The sequence below is a fragment of the Protopterus annectens genome, chromosome 2.part0 (assembly GCF_019279795.1).
Source record: "Protopterus annectens isolate FY-2018-M chromosome 2.part0, PAN1.0, whole genome shotgun sequence".
Classification (NCBI taxonomy): Eukaryota; Metazoa; Chordata; order Ceratodontiformes; family Protopteridae; genus Protopterus; species Protopterus annectens.
In genome coordinates this window covers 1,396,990,881-1,397,003,072 of record NC_056728.1, presented here as the reverse complement: position 1 = coordinate 1,397,003,072, position 12,192 = coordinate 1,396,990,881, and the positions used below count along the sequence as shown (strand labels likewise).

Here is a 12,192-nt window from a genome sequence, read left to right as displayed (position 1 = left end):
ATGTATTACATTTCCCTGGTTAGATTCACTTACAGATGTGTTTCAGTTTTCTTTGATTAGAAAACAGTGTTCAAGACAATTAATAGCATACATTAAAAAATAGGGTTAAAAAAGCATACTATTAACTTCTAAAAAGGTTAAACTGAAATACCACTTGTGCATGTGTGTATGATATATATATATATATATATATATATATATATATATATATATATTTATATATATATTATATGTGTACGTGTGTGTGTGTATACTGCACTACATATTGCATATATAATCCATTCAATTTATTGTAAACTATTATTTCTTCTATTTGTTATTGTACAAATTAATTCACCAATGCCACCATTTATTTCTGTATCAATTTGTATTATGTTATATTGTGTTTAAGTATATATCTTTATTATTATTATGTATACTTTTCTCTTACTTGTTATGTTTTATCCTGGGCTGTGGCTGAAATGAATTAAATTAGTAACCAGTCAATTATCCGAGTCAACAGATGTTAGTAAATAAAAAAATAAACAAACAAACAACTGGCCCAGTTTACATTCTTGGGTTTAAGTCCTACATTCTTTAGCACACCAGCCAAATGGGAGAAAAAAATGCATCAAAGTGTTAATACAATAACGTCCTATAAAAATATTTATTTGTAGCCTGCATGGCAGATTTTTATTTGAGTCATAGCCTGTCATATGACAATGTTGTGATAGACTCTCAGGAGACAATGAGGAAGTGATGGGACATGGCTACATCTCATTTGTGCCATGGTGTATCATGATGTTCTCTGTTTCAACACTGGGAGAGAATATGACAGCAGCAGCTTAGTTTATATGCCTTTTGTACTCTATGTAATCCTTCTCTATTTGTCTTTTCTCAGCTCAGGTGCCTGACAATGATGAACAGTTTGTGCCAGACTATCAGGCTGAAAACTGTGAGTATGAATTGTCTCTTGTTGTGTTTGTTAAAAGCTCCCTAACCCTCACAGTTAATTCTTAGACTACAGCTGCATGTTTGTCTCTTTTGACAGTCTCCATTATTAGTGGACTAAACAGCACAAGGTTTCCTCAAGCCTAGCAGTTTGCTTGTTTTTATTCTTTGCTTAGAATTATCTGATTGGATCACAGGAAAGGACCGCAGAACTGTTACTCTTACATACATGTTACTGGGGAAACATTTGACTATTAGTTACTGCTGCCTTAAACTAGAAGAGTCTGTATATAATGCTGTGGTGTAGGGGTAGGAATAATTAACTTAAAAACATCAGTATCTCTCAAAAACAATTTCTTATGTGACAGAGCTGCAAGATTTTCTGTGTTGTCTCAGGATTTTGGAATTCAAAGTTTTAGAAAAGCTGCACTGAATAGTGTAGTCAGGAGTAAAAACCTACAGCACATCTGTTCAATCATGAGTTTTTTTATGTCCAGTGACTTTGACTTTAATAACCTAGCAAAGAAAGCAATACACACTGATATGTTTGTGTCTTTTCAGCTGGAATCATATCTTTGCTTTTTCAGGATACAGTAGTGTTTTTCAGCAGCATATTGTAATAAGCAGGTATTTTTTTTATTGCCCAGACATAATTTACTGTATACATAAACTTAATACTGTATTACACCCTTAAATTATAAATTTCATGGAATCTGAATATAACAAATGATGAGGATTTAATTTCAGAAGAATTACACATGGATATGCTTTCTAGCAGAGCACTAATTATCTTTTGTTTTTCAATTTCTATCCCCATCTGAGTCCACAATACCTCCTTAGCCTACCAGAGCCTACATAACATGACCTTGTCATAGCACTCTATAAATGACAGCTTGAGTGTGCATATTTTCATAATGGATGTACTCTAGATTGTTACTTTATGAACAACTGTGACATAGAAAAATCATTTTATGCAGAGAATCAAGCCCGCTCCAGTACCTCACATTAGGGTCTTCACCCCCTTCACACTCCTTTACTTTTATCATCCCAGTTGCATTGCACTATGGAAAAAGAGCAGTCACTGAGAGACCAAGAAACATGTATTTTCCTTTATCTTTGAAAAATGGAGACCTTAGGCCATCCACAGCTCACTAACTTGCAAATATTACACTTTGGCTCCAATGTGAAGCAAACAGTGTCAACATAAGCAACTCCTATCTCAAGTTGCAGTACCCAAGCTACTGTCTGTAAGCTCTTCTTGTCTGGATGTCTTTCCATTTCTGTCTGTCTGTCTCTCTCTCTCTCTTTTTGTGTAAATGGGAAACCACCATGTGCTTTAAGGTCAATTGTCTAGCTGAAGGAATGAAACCTAAGATCATCTTCTGTTACATACTCTGTGATGTTGACCTGCACTATATGGCCTACACAAAAATGGATGCCACAATTGGCTTGTGGACCATTAAATGGAGACTATTTTCAGTAAATATATTTTTTATAGTTTTATTTGTTAACTGGGTAGAACATTGATCCATCTGGACTAATCTCAGGTTCAGCCCAGGAGTACAAGACCAAAAACAGAAAAGAAACATATGATCTTAAGTGCAAATGATCAGTTTTGAAGTACAGCGATCTTTTCTTCATTAATTAGAGCTGTACTGACTCAGGTAGATGGTGCCATGGTTTAACATGTCTACTGAAGAACAGTATATTCAGCAGTGCAAAATCCCTCCTTTTGGTGCACCACAGTATCAGTACTAGAAAAAATAAACGGTACCTACCATGGGTCCAGAACTCACAGCCTTCCAACCTTCCGGCATCCAATGTGAGATTTCTTTTATCACCGTCTGTGACCCAACCCATTCACTGAGGAAGTTAAGCTAACATTTACTCATACCCCAGGACCCCCTTCTCCTTAATCCTGAGGAAGGTGCTAAGCTTGAGGAGATGAAAAACAAAAGCCAAGTTCTTTCTGATGGTAGATATAATTTTCCTTAATATTTTAGGTGTTCCAAAGGAAAAAAAAGTCAGCGGTGTCCTTGTTATGCTAAATCCAACAACGATAACATAAGCAACCATAATAAGGCCAGTAGACCCCAGTGTATCAGTAACAACAATGCCACAGTAGAAATCATTACTGTCATTCATGTCAACTCCAGATTAGTGGCGGAATTCAACCTTTCATGTGGATTTGGTCAATCTGTGCTGTCCATTTCCCTTTTCAAACAATGGTTAACCTTTCAAACAAGGGTTAATGGATCACCCTTAGGAAGTCTGAGTGGGATAATAAGATAATCACACAGGTTTATTCCTTGCAGTTCTATTCTCCAGCCATGCAATGTTCCTGCAATCAGGCTGTTGTATTGAAGTGCATATAGACACCCTGTGCCTCCACCAACAAGAGATATCCAACGCATGTCATGTGATGAGAGAGACAAATATTTGCATCCATTTTCCTTTTCTTATCAAGAAGACTGGGAACTTATAACCCATCTTGGATGTTAGCTGTCTGACCTTTTCCATTCTAAGGCAAAATCATCCATTATTTACTCTTCAGTACATCTTTACTTTTCAAATGCAAATTAATTTGAACTTTGGATCTGCAAGATCTTCCATTCAGTCAAGCTTCACATGTTTCTGAATATACATTTCACTTTCTGGTTTTTAAGGTGTTTTGGTCATTAAAGTCCTTTCCCTGGCTGCTGTTGCCATGGTTGCCTCCAGAATGACATAGAAAGTCAGTTTTCTTTTGCAATGCCTTTATGGACTTCGATGTCTTTTGGAAACAAATATGTGCAGTAGTTTATTAAATTTGGCATGTTCAGCTTGAATGAACCTAATCATAATTTTCTCAAGGTGCATAGCATGAATTAGTTAAGACAGTATGGCAGTTTTCTGGTAAATCAGCAAACAGAAAAAAAAAACAGACATTAAACTCTCTACTTGGAGGCCATGCTCCTTTGCCAGACCGAAACTGCCCACGGTGCTTCCCTTTCAACAGGGAATTTTGTCTCCCTTTAAAAACGGTATGTTTTTTTTAATGGCACCTCATTTGTTCCTCAAACAGGATCCTACATTCACTGGCCTATTTGACTTCTTGACAATTACAATGTTTCAGACTTTTTTTTTCTCCAAATAAGATGTAGAAGTTCCCATTGAGAGACTCCTGTCTCAGCCCTTGGCTACATTGACTTCTTTATACATTTTCCTCATTAACTCACACCTCCTACCTATTATTTCATACCAGACAGGAATCACAGTGCTTGATACTGTCACAGTTAGGACTCACCAAGCAAAGCTTTCATTTGTAATATCCTACACAAAGGCTTCTTTATGAAAACAGAATTACTCAGAGGCTTCTGATCTATCTTTTGAGGGAGTCTCATCCCCCAACACCAACCTGACTAAATATGTCAGCCTTCTCGATCTTCATCAGATGTAATCAGTATCCTTAATGTAGTTAAATAGCCCTCTTCTCACAAAGGTTGTTGTAATAAAATTGACAACCACTAGCTAGGAGGCAGGACAATTTTTTCATCGTACTGTAATACTGCTTTCATACTATATTACTTCTCATTTCTTTTTGACATTGGTCTCAATAATTTATACATTCATAGGTAAGTAGTAGGCTAGCTGCCTTTGCAGGCCATTTTAAGCCTAACCAAAGTCCCTTTCAAAGGTGAGAATCAAACTCTGTACCTTGTGACTGTGAGGTAAACAGCTTAGTCATTACACCACCCCAACTCATCAGAATTAAACTCTGTACCTTGTATCTGTGAAGTAAAGTCCTTATCCATCATGTCAACCTTCCCTCCCTCCCTAAATTTGATATTTAAACTGATTTCTCCTTCATTTCTGACTTTTGTGATGAAGAAGAATACTGTTCCTTGTTTTAAGAAAATATTTTAAAACCTTGCTGAGAGACACTGCCCATCTTTACTCTCTGCTTCACTTTCAACTCTGCACTTCAGACTTAAACATTATAATAATTGAATTTATGTTTCTACCCAAGCCCCCAGACAAAGAAGCTCAGCTGATTAAAATATCTTCCTAGGAAGTCTGATTTCTAAGTTGCTATTAATTCTGCTGGAAAACTTCAGAAGTGCTAACTGTTTTGGCCTATACTTTGTATATTTGCCTCCAAAGACTGTATCTGTGAGAACTAATCTTAATTTTATCCTAAACATATTACATTCTAACACTTTAATCAAGCTAGTCATCTTCCTACGTCTTTTTATTGTTATGCAAATCAAAGATAATGATTTTATGTATTACATATGTGCAAAACAGGTCCAGTATTATATTGCGAGGACAAAACTGTTGTGTAAAGCCGCAGAGCTCTTCATTTCCTTTGCTTAAGGCAAGGTTTCCAAAGAACGTCTTTCCAAGTGGTTGACTAACTTTATTCTATTTTGTTATGAGAAGAATGGGAATTTCTTGTGAGGAACTGAAGTAGCATTCCAGTACAGATGTCACTGTTTCATGTGCCTTTTAGGAACATGAGCACTGTGATTACTTTTTTCTGTGACTGCATAAGTCCTTCCTACATACTTGTTTCCAGCTTCACAAGCTGGATTTAATTGGATGTCCTATTCCAGGACCATCCTTCATAGTAGCATTTGTAAGAACCCTCCACTCATGTTGTCTGTTCATCTCACTTTTGGCTAGGAACTCTTGGCTAAGTATACCTCCTTCTGCCAGAGTGTCTGCATGTAAGATATATAATATCTGCAAGCTGCTCACCATCACCTTAGTTCTTTGGAGATGTCTCCTTGCAGGGGATGTGTCCACTATCTTCATATTTTTTCCCCTAATAGCTGTCCTTCTGTTTTATTGTTTTATTTATTGACAGCAATATTTTGTTTTTACTCTGAGTGTTTACTTGGAGGAAGAATTTGTTTTTATGATAGTTATTTATTTATTTAAGGAGTTTTAAAGAACCGAAGGGGAATGAGGACTACCTAACTTTGGTTTTGACTAACAGAAGCAGGGATTGGTGTCAGAATACTGGGGGATGAAAACTATGTCAAGCAATGAGTGAGAAGAAGTCCAAAGGTGTCTGCTGTTACTAGGTTGTATTGATTAAGATTCAAGGCTATGGTTTGTTCCACAAAGCTCTGTTTTGCTTACATGTGCATGCTTGGTACCTTATCAGAATTTTGAGGTACTTTAATGTAAATTCTGAAACTCTGAAAAATTAACTTCAAGCCTTGGAACATTACAGCAATGTGCAAAACTTGCTGTTACACTTCCAAAGCCTTCCTTTTGCATGGACAAGACCTGCGTATTCGCAATGTGGAGAGTTGTAGCCCTACACCCCCACTATGCCACAATGGTTAAGAAATACTCTTTTGGAATACAGCAGTTTCAGAGCTAGAATATGTTTTGCCTGAAATCACACTTAAATTCTTAATTTTCCAAGGATTTCATTTATGCTTTTTGAACATACAGTGGGAATCCTTGTGCTTGCTATAACTGATACCTTTATTAACAAAATAAAATTCTAGAATTCCAAAATTCTAAAAATAGTCTAGAAAATACATAAACAAATATTTTGGACATTTAATACAAAATAACTTAATTTCTTCAACTTAACACACATTTCATCCTGGTCATACTACAAAAACTGCTTTACTTGCTTTTCTAAATACATTTATTTACTCTGTTTATTAACTGGGGTAGTCCAACTAGACAAAGCGAGACCCATTTTCAGTGGCTGCCTGGGTATAAAAGCCCCACAATAGTTTGAAGGCTTTAACATGATGAAATTAATATGCAAAGCCTATTTAAAGTCTATATAAAATAAAAATACTGTAATCCAATAAAGCAAATTTACAGTATTTACAACATTTAATACAGTAAAATATTGTGATGCAATAAAGCAAACTTATGGTATTTACAACATTTAAAGAAAAAGAAAAAATGTATTTCTGATGAGTGAAATAATAGGTATACAGTGAGTAGGAGAAGAAAGTTTGTTCATGAAATAAGTTGCAGGTAGGAATGAAAGAGATTATTAAAAAGACGAAAAGCAAGAAACAAAGTTGCTTACTTTATAGAAAGGTAGCTAGGATTTAGTAAATCAGCAATGAAATCTGGTTTCACAAGTTTCTACCTTATTCCTTGACTTATCCAAAGCCTCTAGCACAGTCTGATATAATATAGTCCTCTCTAGACTGCTTAAACTGATGCTGCAATGGTGCAGTGGTTAGCGTTGTCGCCTCACAGCAAGAGGTTGTCCCATTCGATTCTCGACTGGAGCGCCTCCTGTGTGGAGTCTGCATGTCCTCCCCGCAGTCAAGTAATGCTAAAGACATGCAAGTACGTGTGAGCGTGAATGGGCGTGCCTTCTTTGAAGGTTGGGCATCGGGCTAGCAACTCAGCACCGTAAAAATCCACTGCCAATCATTAGTGGACGGGAGTTCTGCTGTGGCGACCCCTAACCAGGAAAAAAATAAAGACTAGACTGCTTAAACTGGGTGTAAGTCAGAAATTTCATTAACTGGTTAAACGTCAACTCATTTGTTGATCACAGTGCACAAGATGACATGATACCAAGTCTTTCTGTCAGCCTCTCACTGTAAGGGGTCTCTCAAAGGTCAAACCTAGACCATTGTTTCCTGATGCATTTATCAATGTCATTTGGTTTATATAAAGTATTATGGACTACATTCATGCTGTACGTTAACAATTCAATAGTCATATGTTCAGCTTCAATTACAAACCAATTATTAGAAATATGTATTAAATAGCAGTCTTTTTACACACTTGAAAATGGTTACCTAAATCAAAGTTACTTTTAAGTGTCACAAAACTAAGTTAGTTCTCTGCCAAAAACAGTCCTTAAATCCAATACAGATTTTAACATCCACTCACAAAATTTATATGAAATAGTCCACAAATTAAACTGTAGGGAGACACCACTAGTTAGAATAGATGTTTTGAGCAGCATATTAGCTACATAGTAAAGAAAACTAACTAAAAATGTAATGCTTTATAAATTAAAGTCTTGTCTGACACACTCATCCCTATTAGCAGCTTTCATAAAGTACTACTTCTAAGCCTGTTATATGTCTATTATGATCTACTTTATAAAATCACAAACTCACATAATTGAATTTCAAATTAGCAAGACAACAACATTGAATATGCATAACAACAAAATACCATAATATCAAACCTTGGAAGAATGAAACCCATACTGTGCATGCCAAACACCAGTAAAAGGTGTTCTATGGAGATCGTGGAGCACTAACAAAAGCAGCTGCTCCATTTAAATACTTCACATAAGATAAAAATGTAAAGTTTTCTATGGTTTTGCAGGGGGGCTAGCTCTGCTGTGCCCCCCACACCCCCTGCAAATAATATATATAGCAACTGTGATATCACACTACAGTGGAGAAAAGAGAAATTTACCGATCCTGACTGTACCATGATCTCCATTCTGAAAAGAAACTTTGCATTTTTTTATCTGAAGTGTTTACATGGAGCAGCTATTTTTGTCAGCTCTTTTTGACCTACATAGAATACCTCCTACTTCTGTTTGGCATGAGCAGTACAGGTTTCATTCCTCCAAGTTTTGACATTATGGTAGTTCGTTATTTTGAAATCTGATTATGTGAGCTTGCAATTTTATGAAGTAAACCCATCTTTTAACACCCAACAACATTAAAAGGACCAGTGAAAACAATTTGGAACAAACATGCAGTCACCCCCCCCAATACTGCTGATGTAATAAACAGAATCCATCAGTTTAGCTTTACAGAAAATGGACTGGCTAGAGTTGCAACATACCCAACATTCTTACAACTCAAACTATTCCATAGTACTTTATATAAACCAAATCAAATGCTGATCTACAATGCTCCAGTATTAATAAATGTAATTCAAAGATATAAGCCTACAAGATCACACAAATCTTCAGACCAAAACTAAATCCAAACTTCTAAATCTAGCATTCAGTCTGGATATTCCCTTTAATCTGTATCAATGATTACATTATGGAACATTCTGTAACTAATGTGTATTACAACAATCTAAATATAATACTTTATAAATAAAACCACTCATTTAAATATTTCATGGAACCTGTCTTGTACAAATACATAATTACATGGATAATAAGGTAAGAATCTTTGCAACATCATCTCTTTCCTACTAACCTCAATTTGCTGAACTCATTTGAACTTTTAGTTATACTTGAGTAGCAAATTATACTTTTCAGTCATACTTTTTTCCTTAACTTCAGACATACTGCTGAATGTAAATAATACACTGAAATCAAAATGTTCATAAATGTTTCTCACTGATTTTTTTCAAGTAGTTATGCTTAATATTCAACTACAAAACTAAGTATGCACACTATTGCATGATAATGCTCCTATATTTGTCCTTTTGTAATATTTTCTGTACATGCATATTTGCTATTTCTTTTTATTCTTGTGATACTAGATCATTTTTCCCCGGGCATCTACTGAAAGAGGACTTTAGCCCATGCTATCACTGTTAATAAATGGAAATAAATAATTTATGATTATAATGAATGCATACAAAAAGTATACTCAGCAGTTGTGATATGACTTATTCTACAATGCATGGTTAGTAATCCTAAAAGCTTCATCTTTTATCCTTCCCTGTTAACATTATTCATTTTAAGAAAATGAGTACTGTCTTCTTAATAGCTGCATGATTCAGTATTTGTGGTCATATATAAGCTACAATGGCACAAAAAGGTTCCACATCTTGAACTATCAGTTGAATTGGGGGATGCCTGGTTGAAGGCTTATAGATGAAAGGGGCATTAGATTAATTATTGAAAACGGTCCTATTTGACAATGCCCTTTTGTTTTCCTATCACTTTCAATTGCAATGAAGATGCTGATGACGTAATGTAGACAGCTAGTAAATCTTCAGAGAAAAAATTAGGAGGAAGCAAATGGGATCTTTTGGGCTGCCTTTAATGTGGAGTTATCATGAAATCGGTAACTTGGTGCCACCACAAATGTTGCACTAGACCAGTTAACAATTGAATAACATAAAAAGAGTTTTGTCCTTTTCAACTGAGATTTAATTTGAGTTATCATTCTTCATGGATTCATTTTTTTTAAATTTACTTTGGTCTTGTTCTGCAGTATAGGTCATGTTTTTTGTTTTTCTCAGTAATTTTTCACACATTTGAAATGTTAAATGCTACTAGGCTATAAAAATCAAGAGGACCATCTAAGCACATTGCCTCTAATATTGCTGAAGGCATAAAATCTCCAAGATTTTCTGATATAGTTGTATTTATACCTTTTCTGGCATTATAGAGGTGAGTGAAGGTAAACAGAAGTAAGACTTTGGATGGAAGAAAACATTCATATCATGCCATCCAGTGGGCCTGTTTGTATTCATTCATTCATTCATTGTTCATTTCCAGTTTAATCCCACTCAGGGACACAGGAGAGCTAGAGCCTACCTGAGCAATAGGTGTAAGGAACATGGCCACTCCTCATTATATTAACATTGCAATTCTTTTATCTTACTTCATTTTGTGCACATTTGCTCTGACCACAATCCTTGCACTTTATTTAAAATGCATATAAAAAATCCTGCTGAACTAGTTAGAGAGCAATAATTTGTGAAAAGAAAAAAACTTTCATACATCTTTGGTCAATTGTACTGCAAAACAAGCAAGCATTTACAATTTACAAACAACTTGCTATAACAGTACGTTGTGAACATACCACTGTTGGAGCTGGGAAAATCTTTTTATACTATTCTTTAGTATCGTAAAAATACATGTGATTTTTTTCTAGTTATAAACAATTATTGTGACTTGGATGATAGCTGTTTACTTGTTATTTGGTATGTGGTATAACTTCTTGCATTTTTAGCAATATCTTAAATTGTACAGCAACAGCATCCTATCATTTTATCATACAAATGAATTGAGCTTTGGAGCATCATACATTAAATAATATACTGCACATTTTGATAGTATCATAAGAAGACTTGTAATGCTTTCAGCTTACTCAGTGCAGTTTTTTTATTATCTTAATTTAAGTTGATTTTGCATGAGTTTATAGAGTATAAATTAGCAACTAGCTGAGCAAACTTCTTCTAGAAATAGCCAAGCCACAATTTTTGCAGTTGCACTTGTTCAGACACTGACATCACACACACACACATACATGCATATATATACACACACACACACACACACACATATATATATATATATATATATATACATACACCTGAACATAATCTATTTATATATTTTATTAATTATTTGCTAGCCAGATAAGGAGGCTACTCCACTGACCTTTTGTAGCTATGACCAGTACCACAGGAGCGAGGTTAAACACACTATGTATGTATTCACCTGTGCCTGCCAATGTTACATTGAGATCAGTGCACAACTCCAGTAAATAAATATAAACAAATATTTCAGCATTTTTTAATGGAGACAGTCATGAAGAAGAATATGTTATGTTTACTTTTATCTTCCCTTATGCTATATATATATATATATATATATATATATATATATATATATATATATTGCACTTGAAATTTTCTCTCTGGATGTCCACCTAAAATGGACTCTGCTCAGATAATAATCCAGTCATCAAAATATATGAGCGAGTGCACTACACCCCCAGATTTTGTTTTATTTCTGCCTTTGTAAATTGTGTTATATGCAGCACCACTTTGTACTTGTGCACTTTTGTTCTACTGTGATTAATGCTGTACTACTTTGTAGCTGTATTGTCTGTCATGTTTAAATTTGATTGTATGAATTTGCTTAATTGTGTGTCTTTAATCTCTGTTTTCAGAGCACACTTGATAACAGTCTTAGGATCAGCCCACCTACAGGGATAACGAATAGTAAATAAATAAATACATACATACATTCTGTGGCAATGTATGTTCAGCATTTAATACTCTAATTTTACCACACCTTAATTGCAGTGATGGTTTTATTTGTCTTACTTTTCTGTCTAGTCTAGGTTTGCACTAATGTTTCCCACTGTAGTTTAAGTGAAAAATGAGTTAATAATTTTCTGGGGGATCTGAATAGTGACACCCCAAGTTCAGAACTGCTTTCTTAAGAGCAAAGTAATTAGGACTGTATGTGGTTCTCATAATTTTGATACAAAAACCCTGCGGCTTGTATCCTTGTCATACAATAAAGATGCCGCACACATGCTAAAATAATCATACCAGAACCATCTAAAAACTGGAATTACTTTAGCCACATTGTGCTTCTTCGCTGATTCA

General features: G+C 35.0%; 1 protein-coding gene across 3 annotated transcripts in view; it reads left to right on the top strand.

The window, feature by feature from the left end:
* The window catches only part of ETV1 (ETS variant transcription factor 1), a 392,872-nt gene that overhangs the window by 85,924 nt on the left and 294,756 nt on the right, over positions 1–12,192 (top strand). For all 3 annotated transcript variants that reach the window (XM_044061623.1, XM_044061621.1, XM_044061622.1), the window contains one exon: positions 881–934. In XM_044061623.1, coding sequence (XP_043917558.1) covers positions 881–934 — 54 coding nt within the window. The remainder of the gene's footprint in view (positions 1–880; positions 935–12,192) is intronic.